Raw genomic sequence first — 26,406 nt, 5'->3', positions numbered from 1 at the left:
TTAGGTGCACCATTCTCAGTGACAGTGAGTAATACCGCACGGAAAGACGTGTGGACACCACTAATTACCTTTTTTATTTTTTTAGATCTTTCGTTTTGTGTTTGATATATATTAAAATTTGATTAAATTTACATTTTCATCAACGAGGCACATGTAAAGGAGTGAAACACTTTCTAATTAACAAATATGACTTTTTATCTAAGACGAGTCAAATTCAAAATATCTGACTAAGAATGAAAAAACATTTATCACTCCTTCATAATTCATGTTGACATGCACCAACAATTTCAACTTCACTCAAACAAATTCTTTTTCTTTATGGTTATTATATAAATAAAACAAATATTTGCATATAATTTAGATAGACATAATGGACGTTGGAGGCGAAGGTGGAAGTGGAGTGATGAACTGAGTTGGTGAAGATGAGGTGAGTTGAATGTGGAATGACTTCCATAAAATTTATTTTTCCTACTTTAATTCCAAAAAATATTTTTTTATATTTTTTTTAAAAATAATTTAACCGATCAATAATACCTTCCTCCAATTTTTTTATTTTATAAATAAGACCGTTCATAGAATTTATCATAGTAGAACAGACAGAAGTCCTAACACCCTAGTTTCGTGTCAAATAAATCCAGGACATGCGGATTACAAGGATACAAATGCATCAATTTTTATTTTGGAAATTGGTCAATCATTTTGTATATTTGTTTGACTCCTAATAATAATACGTAGTATTCATACGCAAGTGACCGAATCATAAATTTTATCAAGGGTATTCAAAAATAATGATTTGTAACTGTCAAAATAAACTAAAAATAGTGTGCTATTTGGGGTTTGAACCTAAAACTCTTTCATTCAAATAGAAACTCATTACCACTACGCCAAAGGCATAGATTTTATCAAATATGTCCAACTTTAAATATATGAGTATATATTTTAAATGTAGAATTTGACATATATATATAACGTAATTTTCTGACGAATTAGACACCCTGGATGGTTGTGGCTACGTCACTGTTAAATCGTATGTAGTTAAAAGAATTAAAAATAAAAAATCTCGAACTTAGCTTCATTGATACGTAAAAAGTGGTAGAGTGCACTCTCATTAAAATGTAAAGTATATTATATACCCCGAATTTAAATCAAATAAAATTTTAACACGATATCAAACACCGAATAAAAACCAAAAGCGACAGGTACTATATTGTAGTTAGGGACGAAACGCCACATTTGTTATTTGTGTGGTCTTTAGCACCGCAATTAAAGCTTACAGTGACACGTGTCCCGTGAAAAGGACCAGGTTCCTCATAAACTGTGTTTGATAGTTCTTAAATCACCCAAACACGCCCTTGTCGGTATCCGTCGGTAGAGTAAAAATAAAACTACACCATATTCCTTATTACAAGGTGAAAATGAAAGGCTACAATTATATTAAAAAAACATAGCTAGGTTATATATTATACAATATTCACATAGTGAAAAAAACATAAAAACATCAATTTGTTTGACCTTTTATAATGTCGAATATCATGTATATGTCATCAAAGATTTTGATAAAATAATAACTAATTCCTTCATTTTAATTAATAGTTTTAAACTTGCGGCTTTATATTTTAAAGTGAAATTTTCATTATGAATTTAAACTAATCAGACCTAGTATGGAAATCCAAAATCAAAAAAAGAAAATGCCAGGTCTTTTGATGACATTCGATGATGAATAAAGATTAAAAACATGATTAGTATGATATTTATTATAGAATTATCGATAAATTTTAACTAATTCATCACTAAATAACATCTATCTAATTAAATTGTCGTATAATTCATAGTTCAATATGATTAGTATATTTTTTTTTCCATTTATTTATCATAGGATGTTTATAAAATTAAGACATCAATTGATGAGGGGCTGTGCTTTTATACCATAAATATAACCAAATTAGGGTAAAAGCTAGCTCAAAGAATTATTATTAATTAATAACTTTAAGCATTATTCACCCATGACTTGCTTTAATTCCCACATGGGAAAAAATTAATTAATTTAGCTATTTTAGTACTAGACATGCCATCTACTTCATTGAAAGCCTTTTGTATTTCACCACACAATTATGTGTTATTTGTACTCTTTTTTTCTTCATTTAGCATATCTAGCCGTTTCTATAGATGTTTTTTTCTTCTTAAGAAAGAAATAAGATTGAGTGTACACCATATTCTTTCTAAATCGCAGTAAGATTGTTACTATTTTATCAAATGATATCATTATTGAGAATTATCATCATGATACGTATTGTCTGCTATAGAAGCAAATCCACACAAATTATATCAAATTCCAAAAACATATTATATCATATTAACTTAAGTTGTGCCTTATAAAACTTATAATTTCCTTCTCGCACTCCAATATGAAATTCACCTAAGATATCATGCATACCTCAAATTCAGAAGTTTGTTAACCTAAAAATTTTGTCAAGCTAGCTGGTTTGTTTAGTTGATTTCTATTTAGTCATATCCAATTATTGTTACACTAATTAATTAACATTAGAACCTACAGAGTTGCCTAGGACATTATTTATACTTAATCTATGTGTAGTTCAATATAAAGTTAGTAGAATTGCCATATTACAGATAAACTATATGTTAATTCAAATAATTAAGGCCACTCAATCAACTCAAACAACAAGCTAGCTAACAACTCTAATTTGAAAGTGCTTTAATTTGTGCACATAAAGCAGTTGACAGTGATTAAAATTGATGATAATAAGGTACAATAATTAATTTTCAATTACCTAATCCTAGTTTTGTTTACAATTGGACAAGTCATATAGTTCTTATCAAATGTTTAATCTGTCGCACCAACCATTTGACAAGAATATTAACCTCTCCACTAAGCCATCTTTTTGTCTTAATCATAATCACTACTAAAATTATCGTAACGATCCCAGGTTAGATAAATTTTATAGCTAAATAATAAAATTCAATATAACGATTGATATCAATTGTTATGTTGTTTCATAACTTTATTTAGTTAAACAAAATTGATTTTTTTTTCTTAATTTTCTTAAACTCTGACCTATCAAGTCAAACTAGATCATTCTTTTTTAAACGGAGAAAGAACTCAACTAACCTACTATTGTAAAAAAAATCATTTAGTCACATTTATTGATTAATTTAACTTAATATAAAGTTTGATTGGTGAGTTCATTAATCGAGTTGTGTCTATTTAAAAATGCCTTGATTAAGAATTTAAGATGAATTATATATTTAGGTCATATATTGAAGACCACGTACGTATGTTGAGACATATATAATCAATCACTAAACTAAATTACAAAAGAATAATTAATTAAAAACAGTACTATTACCGATTAAGACAGTTCAATAATAAATTGCTAATATATATCATAGGATTGTGTATTTGATATGAACAAATACTAAACAAATACGTATGAAATATCCTAATCCTTTTGGCTAATTATAATATTTGTCTGTCTAATTCGTGATTTCATTTGTTTTAACTCTTAGCTGGCATAATTTTTTTAAATTAATATACATTTATAATATGCATGCATGTAGACTACTTGGTATACTAAATAACAAACAAGTTACTATATATATACTATATGATTTTATTTTATTTAAAACAAAAGCAAAGTTGGTCAATATTATTTATGTAGTTTGGAATAAGTGCCTTTTTTGCCCTTACAAATCTTCAACTTGTGGATAATTTTAAACTATAACCAAATATTGATTGTACCTGCCTATTTCATATTGTAGCTTCGATAAAGGCCAAATACATGACGATTTATCAGAATCAAGGTATGAACAGACAAAAAGTTTGACGGACGATGGACAATTTTCGACAATTTCCGTCACATAAAATATGTAATTTAATTAAATACGATTAATAATGGTTATTTTTAGGTTACTGATTTATATGGTATAAGTAATTATATTTTAAAATAATCAAATAGTGTAAACTGTTGAATTAAATATCAAATTAAAGCCATACAATATACCTAATCTCAATTCTTAATAATTTTCCTATGAAAATGAAATAGGTATACCAAAAACAATTTATTAATATTAAATTATTTCTCATAATAGAAATTTAATTAGCCTCCTCAAACTTATAGATGACTCTTTATAAAAATGATTACAAATAGTGAAGCTGACTTCCTTTTTTCAAAAAATAATTTTCCACTATAGTTGAAAAAATCAACCTTTGCTTTGTTGATACGAAAGAATAGAATATATATATATTATGGACACACAAACCATAAACTAAAGGGAAAAAAAGAAGAAATTAAAAGTTGTCATATTAGGAGATAAGAAGAATATTGGAACCAAAATTATGCTCTTTAGGGACCACGAAACATAATACATAGACAGCTTTAATCCACCACCTCAAAAACCCCATACTAATAAAAATGGCAACTATAATTTTTTTGTGATAATAAATGTAAATTTATTTTATACTTTTAAGTTTTATACATCATAAAAAAAAAAAATTGTTACCAAATCAAAGAATATATACTTTGCAATCTTGAAAATAAGATATATTCGTTATCTGTTGTAATAGGTAAAGATAATTTGATGATATAAAATCTATTTACGCTAATAGTGGATATTATTGAATCTTTTCATTTTATTGGGTTCATAGTTTTCTTTTTGTTTTCGGACTATGCATATAATATGCATTTCTATCCCTTTTCTAGTGAATATTTACAAAATTATTATAATTTTAAATTGTTTTAATATTTGATTGTTAAATGCTATGTTTAATTTGTATTGTTACTTAGTCTGTATTTGATTGGTAATATAGTTTATTGAAAAACAATCTAAATATAACGTATTCTCTATACGCAATGGATCAAAAACATATATTTAATTGATTGAATATTAAATTTTATCCTAGGTGAATTTATATATTTTAACTCGATTATTTAATGCCTAAACCATATACTAATAGTGTTTTTCATAGGATTCGATTTGCCTTTTGGTACTTTTAATTTGGTGGTTAATTAATTTTCTGTTTTCTCTAACTTTCACTGTTTAATGATAATCTAAGACAATCATTTGTCATATCTCTTGTTGCTTCTTTGTCTTGTTTCTCACTATTTTGTTGCCACGTGTCGTAATTAAATTTGTGATTAGTTAATATAACCACTGACCAAGAGTGATTAAGACAGCAACGTTAGAAAGTCATGATTATTGTTAATAACTTTCTAAAAATAATAAAGAAATCATTCCTCGTTATGGTAATTATAGTTTCTTGATAATTAAACTGTGTATTTAAGTCAAAACTACAAAAAAATTATCGAATTCATAAGCAAAGAGGCAAACGTGGACCCCTAATCACTTATCACACTTATAATCAGGCTCGAAAAAAATTTATGCCCACCATAGGTAGTGGTGCATGGCGTAGTGGTGAGATTATTCCATCTTTAATCAAAAGTCTCGAGTTCGTGCCCTGAATATAGAGAAAATCTTGTTGGAAGCATCATCGCCAAATGAGCCTTGTAATGTATGATTCGAATTTAATCAAAACTCCATAATAAGTGCATGGCGTAGTGGTGAGATTATTCCATCTTTAATCAAAAGTCTCGAGTTCGTGCCCTGAATATAGAGAAAATCTTGTTGGAAGCATCATCGCCAGATGAGCCTTGTAATGTATGATTCGAATTTAATCAAAGCTTCAAAATAAACACCGAATATCAAATGGAAAATAATTTTAGAAAAGGTCAAATGTTTACAATTGGATAGGTAGTGGTGCATGGTGTAGTGGTGAGATTATTCCATCCTTAATCAAAAGTCCGAGTTCGTGCCCTGAATATAGAGAAAATCTTGTTGGAAGCATCATCGCCAGATGAGCCTTGTAATGTATGATTCGAATTTAATCAAAGCTTCAAAATAAACACCGAATATCAAATGGAAAATAATTTTAGAAAAGGTCAAATGTTTACAATTGGATAGGTAGTGGTGCATGGTGTAGTAGTGAGATTATTCCATCCTTAATATAGAGAAAATCTTGTTAGAAGCATCATCACCAAATGAGCCTTGTAATGTATGATTCAAATTTAATCAAAGCTCCAAAATAAGCACCAAACATCAAATGGAAAATAATTTTAGAAAAGGTCAAATGTTTACAATTGGATAGGTAGTGGTGCATGGTGTAGTAGTGAGATTATTCCATCCTTAATATAGAGAAAATCTTGTTAGAAGCATCATCACCAAATGAGCCTTGTAATGTATGATTCAAATTTAATCAAAGCTCCAAAATAAGCACCAAACATCAAATGGAAAATAATTTTAGAAAAGGTCAAATGTTTACAATTGGATATATTTGGTGATTTATTATTCAGTATTCTTCTCTTTATATTAGATTGGGCAAAGTAGGTCATTTAGTGAACTAGTTACTATTTCCTTTGTTTCAAAATAATTAAGATAAAAATTATATATAAAAATTCAAGACAAAAATATATACTCTTATACTCTATCATTTTAACAATATTCAATTTTCACGAAACATTTATAAAATAAAGGTAATTTAATAAACATCATATTATATTTATAATTTTTAAATGAATGACTTTTTTTTCTAAAATAACACTTATTTTAAAACAGACGGAGTATAAAAGACTATAGTCCTTAATTTTCTTAGTTTGAGACTTGACACAAATCGAATCTGATGTAAAGTTGTAAAACTAGGCCTTTTGGGCTTTTCCAGATTAGTATACTTTGCATCATTCTCAAGGAAAGATGATTCCATTTTGACACACTAATTAAAGAGACTAAACACTTTTAATTAAAATTAAATGAAGTTACTATTACAAAATCTTGTTACCCTATAGTCTAATTAATTAATCTCATTTTTAAGAGCCGTGATTGCTTCAAATATATAATATGTACTTCACATATAGTAATAACCAGACAATTAGCATGTTATTAACCGATTAAAAGTTTAATAGTACAATTTTTTTTATCCTGCATTATGATAATATCTCTTTTGATTTTTCGATCATTCAGAAGTATATATTGACATTCAACCTGGATTCGATCATACATTACATTATTTCTACGGAAAAAAATATAATTATTTTTCGGATACGTCCTATATGCTTTTTGAGTGGCTTTAAATGAGTAGTAGAGTGGTGCCAAATACAAGTAGGTTAAGAGGACCACAGAATTGCAGAAATCATCATTAAATTGATTTGTGGAAATTCTCGTTATGTTTTAGATTTCGTTTTGTTGCTTCTTTTGAGTTTTGGCAGACCAAAAAAGAAACATAACTCCAAAAATATTGGCAGCCTTTTATTATAATGTTGATAGATACATAAATGGGCACTAAACTAATAATCTATATATATATAGAGAGAGAGGCTCTTTTGTTGGTATGTAGATGGACACACATATATATTAGGCCAATTAACTATTTATAAGTGGTTCACATGTGCTCCATTCTTTTGACCATACAATCACGTGTGCTTACCTTCCACTTTTGAATCTTTTTTTTTTGCCTCGGTCCGAAAATGAGATAGACGAGCTTGATATTAGGCAACGCCTTAAAAGGATCAAAAAATGGAATAAGGAATCCGAAGAGGGTTCCTTGTAGAGTGGCTTCTGGTCGACTTAAGTTATGTAGAAATGAATTTATGTAGTACGACATAATTTGTTATGTTTTTTACGATTTAACTTGTGTATATTATGCCACACAAATATAAACTTATGCCCACAAGAAAATATAATGATCAACCCATTTTTAATATATCATGGATTAGTCATCAACAATGTTAATGTTAAAGCCCAAGGAAAAGATGGCCTAAAACTAAAGGAAGACTCAAATTATGGTAGAATACTTATAGATGGGCTTTTGTGGCTATTTTAAGAAAGTTTGATGACTACAGAAATGGACCAGCACAAATCTTTGTAATTGCTTATGTTTTACTCCATTCTAGAGGCAACAATTGCACCCCATAGCCACTTTCACAGAAGTATTTAAATTATAACCAATTATCAACTCGACAAACTTCAGACAAGAGTATGTTCATCCTTCGCTCATCCTCCTCCCCCTTCAAGAGCTATGGTCGATGTTGGTAAACGAAATTCCACGTCTTCAGTGCTATGTGATCAACATATGTAATGCTCTATTTATTCTCAGTTTTTCGGTTATTATATTTCTTAAATAGCGCGTTTCAAATCGTCTATTTGCACTTGCCACACTCTAGAGATATTACATGTAAACATACAAGTTGTTAATGTCTTTTTGGGTCAGGCCCATTGAGCTTATAATGCCCATGTAAGTTCATGTATTTCTGGATCAGGCCCATTCTGCTGGTAATGCCTATGTATGTTCATGTCTTTATGGGTGTGGCCCATTTAGCTGTTAAGGCCCATGTTTTCCTAGGCTGGACCATTAATCAGGGCGAACAACTTTTTTGCGGGGGAATAATATTTCACTAGTTATGTTTTGCGCCTTGAAAAAACTCATGTCCTGCTAGACATAAGTTTGATTATTAGAAATTTAAGACTAGTCCATTTGAAAATCAAATCATGCAAGTATTTCGATTAAGTATTATAACAAAGAAGTTGAACTAGTAGAACAAGTCAAAAGGATTAATTTGAATTTAAAGTCAAAAGTCCCAAATATGAGCTGTATCTTATTTGGCAGCTTCATATTTCTTTTCTGAAAAGAATATTAGAAATTATTCCAAAACTAACATCATCATTAATGTTCAATCACTAGCCTTCCTTTTAAGACCTAATATATATTTTTCAAAAAAACAAATGTTCTTTTCTTTTTCTTTCCATTGATTCTTCCTATTTGCCAGTATGTCAGTCAAGCCCAATAACCAATAATGGTATCATCAAAATGAATATGATATCTTTATTCTTAAATTTGAGATCTCGAACTCGAGTCCTTAAAATATAAGAAAATTCAATTAGCTATAGCTAGCGAGATGTGCCTAAATAAGGTCATGACCTTATGCAACGTGAATTCAAATTAATTCAGCCCTAAAATAAATACCATGGTTGGTAAGCATTAAGCAAAAATGAAAACACTACAATGATGACAAAATAAAGAACAAGTGCTTTCATTTTGCTAGGTTCATATACTTAATAACTGTTCCATGTTGTCATTCTTCAAAAGAATGGTTCCAATAACATGATATATAAATTTTTCGCCATAAACTCAATAACTAAAACGAGCTATGAATTCGACCGCAAATACTCACTCTGCTAGTTATACTCATGCAAAATAAGTAGGTACTATTACATGCTATTCAATGTAGAAGTTGTTAAGAGTTTCATGTGATTTGACAAAACATAGGAATAGATCAAACAAAAAACATCATTTCCAACCCCCACACCAACACAAATAATATAGTACGTGGTACGTGAGAGAGTACTGTAGTTTTTCACATGGGGATGTCATTATAACTCTCACAACGACCTGCACGTTACGCCTCAATTATTCCACACTATATATAAACCAAATTCGTCTCAATTTATTTGTCTTAGTTTAAAAATTGTGTCTGACTTTAACTTGATACAGAGTTTTAGAACGTATCAAAATATCCTTCAATTATTGTGGTCTTAAACATGGTACACGGAAACTGATAATTTAAGAGTTTGAATAGATTTTGAATAAATTTTCTCTACATTTTTTGATTCATCAATCAACAATAATCATGTTACACAAAAATAAAAATTTACAATAAGCTAATAGCGATAATCCATTAATTAATAGGAGTAATCACAGTACTTATTAATTTGTCTCTGTGTTGTTGAATTTTCACTCCGAGTCGAACCCGGGACGACTCAGTGGTAAAAAACGACTCGCCCACCGTTTTGCCATCTCCAATCACATTCTCCGGAGTATACTTGACTCTTGACTCGTGACCCGATCATCCCACCTCAATTCATCGTAAAAAATGTATATAAAAAGGAATTAACTTTTTTTTATTAATCGTGTAAATAATTCTTACACTATCAGTATAAATTTCCTTGCTATAATAAATTAATTGTTTTATTTCTCATGTTACTAATTCCACAAAACACGAACAATTATTTACATTTATCTTTTACTTGATCTGATCATTAAAAGATAACTGTAAATAACTGTTCATGAAAAGTGAACTAATAACGTGAAAAATAAAACAAGTTAACTATTATAACAAGTTAAAATTACACTAATAATACAACAATTTAGTACACGATCAACAAACCTTTAAACTTACCAGTAAATTTTATTTTCGATAAGCAAAAGAATAATTCCCTCAATTAGTAAAAGAAAGAAAAAAAACTCATCAACCAACCGAGTCAAGCGAGTTAACTGTGCAGGCGAACTAACTCGGACGAGTCGAACCCGGATCAAAATCATCACCATCTTTTTATTTTTTTATTCTTCTCATATAATGAAATTTCGGTCAATTTTTTTTGATTGACTCTCGAAATTTCAATATTACCAAATGGACTTATCGGAGATTCCATTCAAAAGAGGTCTAGAATCAGCCCAGAAATCGAGGTTACTTCGAATACCAACATGACAATATCTTTGAAAATCCTCGAAATTGATGAAACATCCAACGTTGTTTTTATCAGATTCGTAGCGAGCTAGGTAACATAATATTTCCTCGAACAATGATTCATCGCAGGGGATATATAACGGACCAGAATTCGAAAAACCAAACTCCTCCTCAGCGCGTGCTAGCAATTTTTTGAACAGTGGGTGGTTCAGATACGTCGCTCGCACCACAAATCTCTTACAATCAGTGCCTACTGTGACTGCTATATGTCCGGAGGGTACATCAGACGGTACGCGACAACGAGCAGTCGTCGCGGCCTTCTTCCTCCATCGTCGTAACATTTGACGGAGTCGAACAATGTATCGGATTTTACTACAAGCAGACATTTTTTTTCTCGAGAAAGTATCAAGGAAAATTTGATTTTTTGTTTTTTGTTGTCGTTTTGAGGGTAATTGATGGTCGTTTTGATGCTGTTTTTAGAAGGAAAATATAGTAAAGGTTTTACTTTTCCAGGATTTTCAGATTGGAGATGGCGGGGTTTATATAAAAGTTTGATTTAATTAATAACCCTTGATTATTGATTAATTTACGAGATTTGCCATTATTTCTAATTTAGGGAATTTTACGACTTTTGCCATTATATTTTTGTAATTTGCAATTTTGGCATGGAAAGTTTTTTGGGTTACTCAATTTCGGCGTTGAAGTTTCTCTATAAGGCAATTTTGACATTAATTGTTTGAAATCGTTTTATATTTTGAAGAGGTATATATATTTACACACTTGTTCATGCCATACCTTATATTGATCTTTATCTTTTAAACGGAACTTGTATAGTTATGATTTTGTTAGCTAAATGGAAATAGACATATAGAATACGTTCGATGTGGATTTTTCACTATTTTATTGTGTAAATTAAAAGTGAAATGTGATTTGCGCTTAGCTATACCGACTTATATAGATGGACATGTTCTTCATGAATCTAGGAAACTTGTGTCATTTTGATTAGATTATTGTGATCGACGAAAAAGAAAGAAACGACTAATACCTCGTTAAAATAAAAAGGTGTATTGAGTATACACATATGTATGTAAAGTAAATTTTTTTAAATCATAACACATATTCATCTATTGATGAAATGCACGTTCACACTATCAAATAAAGGATTTTGTGGCAATTATATGATCATATTATATTTAACGATTATAATATAATATGAATATTTATAAATATACCTCTACATAAATGTCACTAAAAGTTTTTGCAACTCTAGATGTAATGACATTAATTCAATTATCGCTAAATATTTCTTTTGTTACGGTATAATCTTTTCTAAATGTTATACGAGGAAGATGTCAGAGGTGACGTCCCTGGAATTTTATGAAGTAGCAAAAACTAACGTAAGAGCCAAAGTCAATTAGTATAATTTTAAAAAATATAAAATTAGAAGCTCTTAACTAATTAATATTATGTGGCTCTAATGTTTTACGTAATCTTTAACTATATATTATTATTTTTTGTTGAAACGTTTTACGTAATCTAATGAAAGATGCATATCCCTTATCTTTCCAAGAAAATAAAAAAAAAAACATATTAATTAGCCACTTATCGACAGTTAACTAAATAAAGGAAAATTAAGCACACACGAATCCTCTATGTTTTGTTGTCTTTTCATTTTTCAATCAATATGGAGGATAGGAGTTTACTTTGAAATAAGTGTTCTTTTTACTGACTTAATTTGTCTGTGTTTGAATTATTTGATTGGAAATAACTGATAAGCACATAGCGTTAAAATAATTTTGTTACATTATACGTAAACTGACAGTTACATATTTGAATAAGTAGATTGAAATTGATGATAAACAATTGATAAATTTGACAAAAAAATATTGATAATGAATTTGACCTTAGAACTATTCATGAAAATCGTAAGAATGATGAATGACACACGTAAATTGAATAGTGAAAGAAGTTAGACGTTCATATTTAAAAAGAGTAGAATTACTCAAGATTTAAAATTATAAATTTAATACGTGTGGAGTTCATTAAGTGCAGTCACAATTATTTGGAAAAATTATTCACGAGCTTGATACATTTCTAAATATTACTTATTTCCATATTTTATAAATAGTTCAATTCGAAGATAGTAAATGAACTTAGTACATCAACTAAATTCACTTAAATCGTCCAAATAAGCTTAAGAAGTTCATCCTTGATGGAATTCAAATTTTTAATCATATCATACATCAAACAAGTAAAAACTTATTGATGGTTACATCAAATTATATTATCTAATATTATTAAGTAATTTAATGTCGTAAAAACAACTATATTGTGCAAATACATATCATACCCCTATTGATTTATTACAAACATTAAACACTTTATATTTGTAAATGTTTACTTTTAAGCACTTCTTCGTACAATTTTTCTATGTTTGGACCAATTCAATAATTAAGTTCAATAAAAGACTGCCCTACCAACTTATAACTATTAGTTCAAAGCAAAAGACAGTACAAATTACAAAAAATGAGTAATTTCACTAATTAATTAATTAAGTTTTGATTTTCTCCTAATTCGAAGCCGCTAGTTGACATTTCCAGAATCAACAAAACATAAAAAAATATTCTAATTAGCAATATGGTTGTTGCTAGAATCTTTTGGTACAGTACTGAACTAAATATATATATCTTTCCCTAAAACCAGCTATTACAAAATAAAAATTGCACTACCAATATCAACAAACTAATATTTTATTTTATTTTTAAAGAAAGTGAAATTAACATTATTATTTAATTAAGATTAATTTGGTAATTAGCGGGTTGATTAGAATCCTAATTAAGGGAACTAAAGACAGTAGAGAACAGGCATAGTGGAGTTCGTGTGCTTTCCAAGTGTTTTTTTTTTAACGTACGCACGAATTGTCGACCTCTCACATGTCACGTCTTCATAATTACCACAAAAAAATAATGTTGTCCCCAGTATTCAGATTAGAAAATAAAAAATAATAAAAAAGAAAAGAACTATTCGAGTTCACAAAACCCACTGTATTTCCTTTAGAAATTTAATTCCCTCAAGTATTCGAGGTTGTAGATAAATCCTCCCAAGATAAAACGGATTGACCATTAAAGAAGAAGAGGTACCTCAAACTTTGATAATTTCAACGAATTCAAAAAGATAGCAACGAGATCACACACAGACACGATCGATCGATTTTATTTATAAGAAATGTATGTAGAAGAAGGGAAGAATTCGATGCTGAAAAATGAGAGAAACATCTCTATTTATAGACAACAAATGATAGCATGAAAAAGTGTTAATTGTACCTTATTAGAAAGGGCACAACTCTTTGGAAAATAGACAACCATTCGAATGGCCACAACCCTGTAGAAAAGACACAACTTTTCTTAAAGGTCACAATCCTTCGTAAAAATCACAACCCTTTAGGAGAGTAACAAACCTTCATTTCCTATTTACATCTTTAAATTAATCCAACACCAACCACACTAAGTGAAAACAAGAAACAAGAGTATTATGCATGTCTACTTTGATATCGTTAAAAGAAATGTACATTAATTGGTATTAACTCAACTAAAATTAGTTCATATCAATTAATAAAATACCATATAATATAAGAAAGACAACAATTCATTCACTCAATCAATACACGCCATTCTAACAAATTTATTTACATTTTATCTTCTTACTCCAACATGTAAATCATGGAGTATATACTATATTGTTAGTTGATACAAATTTTAGAGTTTATGTACATATTTAAAATTTATATTCATAATTTATTTAATAAATAAGGGTAAATGACATTTTTGGTCCCTGAATTATTACTTTACCTAGTTTTAGTCCTCATGTTATTTAACTAACCACATTAAACCTTTAATTAATGTTAATGTGTGATTTTGATCCCTAATACTAACGCATGTTAAAAATTTATCCGAATAAATAATAAGAAATAAATAACTGAAAAAGACGAGCAAACATAGGAGATTTTTAGCCTATGTTTTTTTTTTTTTTTACTTTTTGTATATTTATTTTTTGATATGTAATTATGTTAAGTTTTTAACCTCTGATAGTATTAGGGATCAAAATCACACCCTTTATATTAATTGAAGGTCTAATACGCTTGGTGAAATAATACGAGAACTCAAATCAGAACAAGGTAATAATATAGGGACCAAAAATGCTATTTATCCAATAAATAATTTACATCTTTATTATTTATTAAATAAATATGTAATTGGTTGTTGGACAATGGACATATATATATACAACATGTTCATGTTCTACTTTAAATATCATACTCATTTATTATTGAAAATAAATAAAAGAAATTGAGTATTTTTACATTTCTATAAATGTATAATATAAATATTTTTGGTTCTCCATATCTGACCATTACCCATGTGCAAGGATGGCCCATTTTCCCTTTGTTAATTTCCTTAACAGTTTTAAGCTAACTTCCAAAATATGTTTCTCCTAATCTATTATTATATCATAGCCCATCTTTTCAAATTCTAAATATATTTTTTAGCTCAAATATGATTGGTTCCCTCACTCTCTTCTCCAATTTTATTTTAAGTTATACCGTCAAATCTCTCTATAATGATCATTCTTTATAATAACATTTCTTTATAATTAATTAATTATTCAGGCTGGAACGTCTACAATCATATATCAAGAGTATATTCACAACCCTCACATAGTGTATGAATATCATACCAGATACAATAACACTGACTCTAATACAATGTAAAATAGTTTTTGAGGTTATTTCATATTCAAAAGCTAGCTCAAATGGAGGAGAATTGTTCAGGCCTTACAAGGAGTCTACGAATCTCATCTCGTCTGATGTGGATCATTTCATTCATTTTTAGTAGTTTATATAATAGCGTTTATCTACAACAATAAAAAAATACCTGAATAAACGATATCGTAACATAGAGATTTGACCATATTATTGATCCTTTGAACACAAATACCTTAACATGTGGTATGTATTTTAAGCATCCAAAAATTGAAATTAATACTGCATAAGTTTTTTGCTTATCTAATTAAGTAATGAATTTTTTCATAGATTTTTGGATATCTCAAATTAATTGGGACAAAATTGTAATAATAAAAAGTATCAAGAAGGGCTAGTAGGAAACAAATTATGGTCCCGCATGCTTTAAAAGGGTACAAATTCATCCCCCCAAAAAGTCTTTAACTGCATAAATGCCCCCACTTGCTCTAATTTTATTTTATTTAAAGTATCACTCTTCATTTATCCAACAATTTTATATTTATTTATCCAACAATGTTCAATGTTTTGTGCAAATATTCCTCCAAACTAACAACATTAATATTTTCTAAATTTAAAATACATTTACTCCCAACATGCACATATTCATTTATAGATTAATTAATCCTTTCCAATAAATCAAATTGTGACTAAAATTTTAAAAAAATGTTTTTGTTTGAGACATAAATACCACACTTTTATGAATTATTGAGGGGTATAGGCAAATATATTAAAATGGATTTGGGAATATATGTTAAGATTTTGAAGGGTAATGCCAATTTGTGTGTAAATCATTTTGGGATCTCTGGTTTAAGTGAATGAATATTGATTCAATTTTCTCTTCATAGATTACACTTTTTATTTATTTATTTTATGTTTGTAGATAATATTGTTCTTGATAAGATTGCGACCAAAAACTACATTTAATAAGTTTGGTAAATTTAAGCTAGGGATTACCAAATCACTTTTCATATCTAAGTTTGATTACAATAATATCATATCAAACTTTAAAAGTTCGATTTTTAATATCTACTTATAATTATCGAATTATTGAAACTAAACTTTAAAAATACCGAACAGAATATCAAACAACCCCCTTGCTAAGTAATTATGATTTATATGTGTGCCGACAAATTCAATCCATAATGTTAGAGTTTGAGAGTGAAGATCTAAGTGATTTCTCTAATAACTAACATGTTAAATGTTGGTAATTACTAAAAATATTTTGTTAAAATATATTTTTATTCGATACACAATTACTAAATTATTGTACCAAAATTTAATTTATCTAATCGAATTTAAATGTTCAATACTCAATAATCGAAATCAAAATTTTAAAATATTGAATCGAATATCGAACGTTCGTCCTGCAGTCTACTTCTAATATTTTAGTGTTGCTTGCCTAGTAGAACAAAAAAGTGAAATATATGTGGGATTCAAATAAACAAATTAAAAATAACGTGGGATCCAAATAAAAAGCCAAGCAGCTATTTAATTGCTGGATATAAAAAAAATCCAGATTGATGACATGGCAACAAAGAGTCCACTTTTCAAGAATACCGTTATCTCACGTAAACTCCAGAAGCTGACATGGCACCCTTCTTGGAACTCATCAACCTCCCATTTGCTCTCTTGTAAGGTGGGACCCATCTCATCCACGATATCGAAGTTAGAATTTTCATCAAACAGACTCAAAATAGATTCTCAAATCGAGTCGAAAGTGTTCGGTTAACAATGTATATATATAGACATAAATATCATATTAAACGTTTTCTATACAATGTATTATTTTAACGATTGCGCTTTAGATGAACCCCTTCTATCACCTTGATTCCGTCTCGGTTTATTTCAAATGGACCAATAAGCAATTTTTTTGAATATGATATTTGTTAGAATATTATTTTTGCCTTTTGAGTTGGAACGTCTAGGTTCGTAGAAGCTTAGTTGTATAGTGAACAGTTATCACGGGCCTCTTATGGACCCACATGGGCCCGTTATTATACGGCCCAGTTGTATTTTTAAATGGAAAATTACAGTGAGAAATAAGTAAAAAACCGTGGGCGTTATGTTGACTAGATTAGCCGTATTTTGCGGTTCCGTGATCTAATCACGGCTATATTTTGTACTTAAACTTTGTTATCTTATTCATTCCGTTTATTTTTAATTGTCATTATTTTATAGGTATCTTAATAAATAATTACTTTCTGTCTTATTTTATGTGATATTTTTAACTTGCATGCTGTTAAAAAAAAGACTTTTTTTCAAAACTTGTGGTTTAAAACCAATTTTAAATATTTATGTGGTTGACTGTCATTTCATTTACAGTGAAGGGGAATTTATAAGTTAAATTATTTCTAAATATAGTAAGATGACATTTTTTTAAGAGATTAAAAAAAAAATCACATAAAATAGAATATTATGAGTAATATTTTATCACATTATTCTTATTAATTGATGTACAAACAAAAAAATCGTCTAACATCTCAAGAAACATAGAGAGAGTGGTGGATGTATAGAATATATCGAGAGGGAGAGTGTGTTCAGAGGCGAACCCATCGGGTGCACGTGCGTCCGTTAACTTCAGAAAAACTCATGTATATATATGTATATTTATCTTGAGAAACTAACAGAAATTAGGATATAATTAATAGTGAATCCATAAGGGGCATAAGATTGTTCTTGTGCTGCTGGTACAAGGCACTGCAGACGAACCAACCACGAGACTATGGTTTGAATCCAGCTAGCGCTTCATTATATTTATTTTAAATTTAGCTTAGAGACCGTATCTGATGTACTCAAAGTCTTCAAATTTTGGTTCGCTAAATTAGGTACACAAATTAGTACTTCAAAATTTTAAAACATTAGGTTAGGAACTTAGGATAAAAAATTTATATACAACGTTATTCAACTTTATTTGAAAATCTCTTGTTTCAAAAAATGGCTCAATTTTATTCGAAAATATTATGTATTATGTAAATTTTTCTCTAGAATCTTCTTGATAGGAACTTTGTTTTTTCTTTGGCAGTATAGCAAATTGGAAGAAGGGAATTATACTCTTATTGTGACCATGTGATTCTTTTTTACTCTCTATTAAAATTAAAGAAATAAAATATGTTTCGGATAAGATTTAGTTGTATTTATACAGATTTTTTTTTGTGGGTGAAATTATGGACTTTGAACTGTCAATTGTTCGTGTGCATGCCTTTTTATTGTTGTTTTTTTCCCTATTTTGTTTTGGTGTTTGTCTTAAAAGTCGCAGCCTGTAAAAGGATTTGGTAAAGTTAAGAGAATTTGGATACAAACGACAAATTTCAGATAAAACGATAATAATAATATATTTAATATAGTTATAAAATAACACTATTCTTATCTTAAAAATAAAGAGTATATTCGATTGATCCTCGACTCAGCAGATAAAACTAAAAGAGAGATTGGTTTAGGTAATAAGAAGAAAATTAAAACAACATTATAGTATAAATTGCATGGATACTTTTGAGTGGTAGAGAGGTGACATGTGTATATTTTTAACTTTAAACCCATTAACAAATGTTTTATGTTGGTTGTTTAATTTAATTTGTGATTTCTTGAAGAATCTTTTTATCCTTTTTGGCTTTTACGTTAATCATGTTGGATTAAGCACGACAATCTCGGATAATTAAACATGTTACACCATATTTTATAATCACCAAGAAGTTGGCACCACTCCATGCGCATATATCTTATATTTCAAAACAACAATAAAAAATTTCACACATTTTTATCTTTAAGTAAAGTTTTCTTTTCTTGTTCTACGTTTGATATCCACATTGAAATTTAATTAAATTTGAATCACACATTAAAAGGTTTATTTTTTAGGATGACAGTCTCAATATTTTTTCCTTCTTTGTTTGTTTGATTTGAAGGGGAAGGGCCTGTTGAGTTCTTAAGAATCATAATAATTTTTTCGTCTAAATGATAAAATGGATTTCTTTTTCTTTTCAAAAACTCCATTTTTCTGAGCATGTTTTTGAAAAATTCACTTCATTGAGTTAGTCAGACCACCTCTTCTTTTTATATGATAGTATCTATCGGTACTTTCCGGTACTTTCAAAGTTGGAAGAATTTGTATTCTTGATATCTTTAGAAAGGAGGGAGATATCTCAACAATTCCAGTACAACATATATTGGTATCTTTCATTAATATAGTTTAACTCGTTGAAGGTCATTGGCTTAATGTAATTTTATTGTGTAAGCACATACATTTATTTATGGAGAAAATGGCCAAAACCCCCCTAACCTATAGCCAAATTTCCAACTACACACTTATACTTAACGGGGGTCCTATTACCCCCCTAACATTTTTTTTACTAATTTTCTCACCCTTATTTACTAACATGTCCAAATAAACCAGATATAATTAAATGTTTGTTTACACGCGCTGCCACATAATGACTGGACCCCAGAACCCACGAATTTCCCTTAATCTTTTCATTTTTCCTTTTTCGTTCTCTAAACCCTAACCTTTTTTTGATCTGACCAAATTCACCCCCATTCTCTTCGATTTGAGATTTCGTTCTAATCGAAGTTTGTTGGGAAGGTTGGGAAGGTTCGTTTAGATTTTTTCGTTTGTTGGGTCAAAGTTTTCTCTAAGGTTAGTTCTTTACTAGCGATTTTGAACGATATTGATTATTGTGTTTGATTAGGATTATGAAATTGACAAAAAAATGAAGAGCAATAACTGGATTTTGGTAAAATAACATTCCATTGTTCAATTTATACAATATTATCTTCATATTGTTAGCCATGTAGTGTTTCCTTTCTCGTTTAATGTTATATATGTTCGTAATGATATGATACTATGACATAGTAAGTTTACAATTTTCGTTGTTATAATGATGATATGTTCATATTTACCTATTGTGTGTGTTTAATGTACAATGTGTAGTTTAAATATTCTCTGTTCTTTCATTCCATTCAGGTAGGAGATGAGTGGGTTCACCTTGGTTACCTTAAGATGGTATCATAGTGGACAACCAATATATACGGGTGGGCAAGTTACATAATTTTTAGATGTTGATGTGGATAAGATATCCTATTTTGAATTAAGAGGCTACATTAAAGAATTGGGATTCACCACAACTTGCACATTTATTATTAACCCCACTGACAGTGGCATTTTGGAAGATATAGACAATGATCTGGATATTTCAGACCTATGTTGTTCTTTGAAAGATGGAGATATTGTGGAGATGTATGTGAAACACATGATTGATGAAGCAGTTGTGGACCCCGACCTTATTTTATTAGAAAATATTAGCCATGAGGATAGAGAGGAATCTGGTTCAACTTTCAATAAAGGGGCTAAATCAAATTGTGGTCCAAACATTGTGGTTGGTGATGAAACTTTATCTGGTGAGGACCCTTTTACTACAACACCTCAAACTACAGCTGCTACTGTTGCTAGAACATCTTCCACCTCAACTCCAATCAATACTACAAATCCATCCACTACAAATTCTGCTACTACAGATCCTGCTAGTACAGATCTAGATCCAGATCCAGCTATTGCAGATCTTGTTAGTGTAGATCCAACACTGTAGATATTAATGATATAGATGTAGGTTTAGTTGGATCTGATTTAATGGAAGAAGATGGTTCTGATTACTCAACTGAAGAGAGTGTTGATACTGAAGGTGAATTAATTGGAGATGATGATGAGGATTATGATAGTGATATGCATGAGGAGGTTAGGGATTTGAGGGTTGAAAAGAGGACTTTTCAAAGAAGAAAAAGAAATGAGAGAGTACAAGCTGACACTGAAGAGGTACCAGTAGGTGAAGCTGGACCAGATTTAGGTTTTGATGAAACTGAAACAGGAAAAATAAGTGTTGAAGGAAGGTTAGGAGGTGATGAGCCATACTATCCAAGTTCTGATGCTAACAATTTTGAAATAGATGAAGATGAGTGTTGTGATGAAGATGAACACAATTCTGATGCAACCAGTTCTGATTCTGGTTGGGTTAATTTACCTAGAAGGGTAAATATATCAAGAAGGAAAAACACAAAATAAAATAAAATTATTCATGACCCTACTGCTAAGAAAGTTGTATGGCAGTTGGGTATGGTCTTTTCAGATGTGAATGAATTTAGAAGAGCAGCAACTAAATATGTTGTCTAAAGAAAAGTTCAGGTAAATAAGTGGGTGAATGAGCCAAAAAGAGTTAGAGTTAGGTGCATTGATAGTTGTCCATGGCTTTTGTATGCATGTCTTGACAACACAACAAATGATTTCATGATTAAGACTTACAATCTAAAGCATACTTGTAATTCAACAACCAGAAATTATTTGTGTAATGCAAAGTACATATCTACAGTCTTTAGACAAAGAGTTTTGAATTTGCTATCCTGATTAGAAAAAAGCTTAAAGTTCATGTTGGCAAGACTACTGTTAGGAAAGCAAGAGCTAAGGTGTTGAAAGATATTATGGGTGATCATATTGTTGAATTTGGAAGAATTCTTGACTACAAGGATGAACTATTAAGGACCAATCCAGGAACCACTTGTGTTGTTAAATTGGATAAACCATATGCACTTGGTAGGCCTGTATTTAAAAGCTTTTATATCTATTTTGATTCATTGAAGAAGGCATTCTTGAATTGTACAAAATGCATAAGTTTAAATGGTTGTTTCCTTAAAGGTGTTTGCAAAGGGCAGTTGTTAGTTATTGTTGTCAAGGATGGTAATAGCCAGATGTTGCCACTATCTTGGGCAGTGGTTAAGTATGAGAACAAAAATACATGGACATGGTTTGTCAAGCTATTAAAGACTGATCTGGGACTAAGAGATGGTGCAGATTTCACCTCGATTACAGATATGCAAAATGTATGTGTACTTTTAATTTTTTTATTTGTATTTATTAGTTTTAATATTGTATATGTTATTATAACATAACTACATATATTTATAGGGATTGTCTGCGGCCATTGAAGATTTATTGCCTGCTGCAGAACATAGAATGTGTGCTAGACACATCTTAGCTAACTGTGCTAAGGACTGGAGAGGCCTCCAAAGAAGACAACAATTTTGTAGGATTATCAAAGGTATTTTTGTCTTAATTAAGAAACAATGTGGAGAAGATGATGTGTCTTGGTCCAAAAGAAATGATAGATGCCTTAATGTACTACAACATAGAGTACTGGTGTAAGGTTTACTTCAATACTAGAGTAAAATGTGATTCTGTAGATAATAACATGTCTTAGTGTTTTAATGCATGGATATTGATAGCAAGGCATAAGACAATTATTACTTGCTTGAAGAGATTAGAGTGAAGATGATGACAAGAATAGGTAATTTAAGGGAGTTTACCAATACTTGGAAGTGCAATTTCTCTCCAATGGCTTTGAAGGTACTACAAGAAAATATTGACAGGTCAATGAATTGTAATATTGAATTTAATGAAGTTGCTGGGTTTGAAGTAAGAGAGGGACTATGTCAACACACTGTGGATCTTGGCAGAAGAACTTGTAGCTGTAGAGTATGGCAATTAAAGGGCATACCATGTGCACATATTGTAATATACTTCAAGAAATGTGATCTTGTTGACTATATTGATAGTTGCTACAGTAAGGAAACTTACTTGAGAACCTATGCTAATGTTCTTCAACCAATCACAAACATGGAAATATGTCCTATATCTACTAATCCAACAGTTGCACCACCTGAAACTAAAAGCATACCTGGAAGGCCAAGTAAGCTTAGAAGGAAAGAAGCTGGAGAAACAAAGAAACCAAGAAAGTTGCCTAGAACTGGACTTGCCATGACCTGCAGTAATTGTAATGGTAGAGGTCATAACAAGAGAGGTTGTCTACAAAATGTTCAATCATCAGCAAGGGAGGAACCATCAGGTTCAGGTAATGGAAGAGGCAGCACATCAAGTTCAGGTAGGGAAAGAGGCAAAACATCATGTTCAGGCAGGGGAAGAGGCAGACCAAAGGTAATATTTTTACTTGTATTGATATTAACTATAATCATTTTCTAACTTCTTCTTTGTATATTTAGAATCCATCAATAGAAGGTGAGCCTCCAGTAAAAAGGGGAAGAGGAAGACCAAGAAAAACACCTACTGCACCTTCAACACCTCTTACATATCCAACACATAGTGCTCCTCCTCCACCTACTGCAACTTTCTTGCCTACTACTAGTAAAAGAGGAAGACCAATAAAAACACCTCATGCACATCCTGCATATCTTGAACATCCAACACCAACTACTACTAAAAGAAGACCAAGAAAAACACCTCATGTACATCTTGCATATCTTGAACATCCAACACCACCTACTTCATTGCCAACTACTAGTAAAAGAGAAAGGGGCAGGGGAAATGTAATACAAAAGATCATCAATCATGGGATGAGCGTGTTTCAAGCTGAAAATGGATTCAAAGCATTTAATGTGAGTATTTGCTACTAATTATATCAATCATCTTCATAAATTAAGTTTTTGCTACTAATTATTTTTCATAAATTGGGTGCAGCCTGGCATGCCAAGCTTAAAGATACTCTACTGGTGCAACCAAAGTGACAAGATCAGCTGACATAACTGGTGATATTGGTTTCAAACCAAGTACTGCAAGCAAGCTTAAATGGAAAGGGAAATCAGCAATATCAACAAGAAAACTTCAAGAAATGAGTGAGCAACAAAGAAAAAACCCAAAAGGAAGTAGTTCAAACAATCCAAGTCAATCCAAGGAGCCATGGAAAATGTAGTACAGCAGCATTATTTTAAGCTTTTTGTTTTTTATGTAGAATATTGATGTATTATTACCAAACAAATTTTGTTTTTGTTTTGGGCGTTGTGGCTGACAATATTTTCTCTATCCTTTTAGTTTTTTATGTTGAATGTTGATGTATTGTATCAAACGACTTCTGTTTTCGTTTTGGGTTGTCAATGACATTCTATGACAATATTTTCTCTATGCCTTTTGTTTTTGGGTTGTGATTAAATGATGTATTAAAGCATTCTACTATTTTCTTGTTTGCATGAATAACTAATTTACAATTGCACAATCATCCGTTGGAATCTTCATTGACATCAATAAAGACATAAATACAAAGCATTACAAGAAAAACAAAATTCCTTATTACCTCAAAATCTAAACATAGGGTACCTTACTATGACAAAGCAAAACATAATTCTTTATTATGCCAATTCAACTAGATCAATACTTGATTCACTACTTTGAAATAGGTTGTTGATAAACATAGCAACAACACAAATCAAAACACACAAAATGATCTTCCAATAGAAACTACACCTTTCAATAGAACCTACACCATTATTATTGTCGATCACTTGCTGATTGATTTGCGTCTGCATCCTCAGAACTTCTTCTTCCAACACTTTGATTTTGTTCACCAATTTTGGGAGAATAAATTTTAATCTTGGGTCGACTTCTTCTTTGTCTCTTCATCGAAAAAACTTACAATTCTTAGACTGAGATATCAAATTAGTAGATTAACATCAATTAAATTCAACGAAATAAATAATAGAAGAAGAGAAATCACATACACCATAGTAGGGGCAGGACCAAAACCGCCTTCCGGGATTTGACTTCGACCAAAAAATTTGCATATGCAGTAAAATGCCATGTTTGCACCGCACAACGGCTTTGAGCATTGGGTCTAATTCTTCCATACAAAGCTTATTCAAGTCCGCATTTGCCATTATTGACCCTAACAAAGCAAAAAAAGCGATGAATTTGAAGAAAAAATTTGAACCCTAACTATGAAATCAGAGAAATTACATGCCCTAATGCTTCAAGCTTTTTCGAAATTGAAACTACAGTTGAATGCTTTGGACAAGTAAATTCAAGTTTCAAGCTGATTTGGGATAGAATGAAGGAATATATTGTTGGAGATTTGTCAACTATTAGAAAAATTGAGAAAAAGAGGAAGAAAAAGAAAGTTTGATTTTGGGAGAGATGAGATTATACCTTTGGAGATTTAATATAGCTGATTTGGACTCACACGTGTAGTTTTCTTTAGCTTTTAACGTTTTATTTTCTGTTCTCACACGCCTAAGGGAGTTGGTCTCACCTTCTTGGACATGTCAGCAAATAAGGATGAGAAAATTAGTAAAAAAAAATGTTCAACGGGTTAATAGGACCCCCATAAAGTATGAGTGTGTAGTTGGGAATCCGGCTATAGATTAGGGGGGCTTTTGGCCATTTTCTCTTTATTTATGTTAGTGCATAAAATTTATAGTCGGTGTGTTTGGTAAAATTCTTAAAATTTGCTTATTTTGAAATGTTGTTCTTATGAAAATTGTTTTTTCAAGAAGTATTTTGGAGTGTAGCAGTTTGTGTTTAGCCTCATCAACTTAAACAATACTTTTATCAAAGTAAAAATTTATACTTTGCTCAACTTGTGCTATTACTTAAAAATATGTAGTTTTTTTCTAAAAAAAAATTCAAACACCAATAATCTCGTAAATAAATATTTTAAAATGAAATAAAGGCTACTAAAGTTTATTTTCTCTATGATTTGTGTTTCGATTTTTCACAACATTAAATTTTGGCGTATGCAGCACCGCACGAGGGGGGGCAATGCCAGATGTTTGTTGTTACTTGTTACTAATTATAATAATTAACGATTTTAAATAAGGTTTTAAGACAAAAACTAGACACAAGATAAGATCATAATCCAAAATTATATATCTTGATGTTTTTTTTTGTTTGTAATTAAACAGGTTCTGATAATCACATGGTTTTGTAATAAAAAAGGTAAGCAAAATCTTTTGCTACATATTATGAAAAACATGCATGCATTGTTTGCAGATCAGTAAGTCCTACTAATGTTTTATGATTAATTTGTCCTAATTAAAGGTGTTTATAAATTACTAATAATTATAATTAATGATGTTAAATGAATATAGCACAAAGTTATTATTGTTGGATATGTAATCTTTGACTACAAGATTTTATTTACAGAAAAAAACACATGCTTTTATTTTGTTCTAAATGGATAATTAAGCTTCGACAGAAATTATTTAATTTTGCTCAAATAAATCAGAGAAAAACACATGCTTTTATTTTGTTCTAAATGG

At 30.0% G+C, this 26,406-nt stretch overlaps 2 protein-coding genes across 2 annotated transcripts; one reads left to right on the top strand and one right to left on the bottom strand.

Moving 5' to 3' along the window:
- Nucleotides 1–9,613: 9,613 nt before the first annotated feature.
- On the bottom strand, nucleotides 9,614–11,057 carry LOC102591075 (auxin-responsive protein SAUR71). Its single transcript, XM_006341967.2, has one exon. It carries the CDS (start codon nucleotides 10,913–10,915, stop codon nucleotides 10,466–10,468), a length of 450 nt encoding a protein of 149 aa, XP_006342029.1. The 5' UTR covers nucleotides 10,916–11,057; the 3' UTR covers nucleotides 9,614–10,465.
- Nucleotides 11,058–20,719: 9,662 nt separating this feature from the next.
- Nucleotides 20,720–24,157, top strand: LOC102590478 (uncharacterized). The gene is made up of 4 exons (XM_015306417.1): nucleotides 20,720–22,185; nucleotides 22,271–23,296; nucleotides 23,362–23,754; nucleotides 23,837–24,157. Exons 2-4 carry the CDS (start codon nucleotides 22,634–22,636, stop codon nucleotides 23,894–23,896), a joined length of 1,116 nt encoding a protein of 371 aa, XP_015161903.1. The 5' UTR covers nucleotides 20,720–22,185; nucleotides 22,271–22,633; the 3' UTR covers nucleotides 23,897–24,157.
- The last annotated feature ends 2,249 nt before the right edge of the window (nucleotides 24,158–26,406 follow it).

The sequence above is a fragment of the Solanum tuberosum genome, unplaced genomic scaffold (genome assembly GCF_000226075.1).
Source record: "Solanum tuberosum cultivar DM 1-3 516 R44 unplaced genomic scaffold, SolTub_3.0 scf00032, whole genome shotgun sequence".
Taxonomy (NCBI): domain Eukaryota; kingdom Viridiplantae; phylum Streptophyta; class Magnoliopsida; order Solanales; family Solanaceae; genus Solanum; species Solanum tuberosum.
This window is presented reverse-complemented; position numbering and strand designations above follow the sequence as displayed.

Coding starts and splice junctions, on each gene's coding strand:
- LOC102591075 (XM_006341967.2), bottom strand. CDS start 10,915: ATGTCTGCTTGTAGTAAAATCCGATACATTGTTCGACTCCGTCAAATG.
- LOC102590478 (XM_015306417.1), top strand. CDS start 22,634: ATGATGACAAGAATAGGTAATTTAAGGGAGTTTACCAATACTTGGAAG. Junction 23,297..23,361: donor GGGGAAGAGGCAGACCAAAG/GTAATATTTTTA, acceptor TTGTATATTTAG/AATCCATCAATAGAAGGTGA. Junction 23,755..23,836: donor ATGGATTCAAAGCATTTAAT/GTGAGTATTTGC, acceptor AATTGGGTGCAG/CCTGGCATGCCAAGCTTAAA.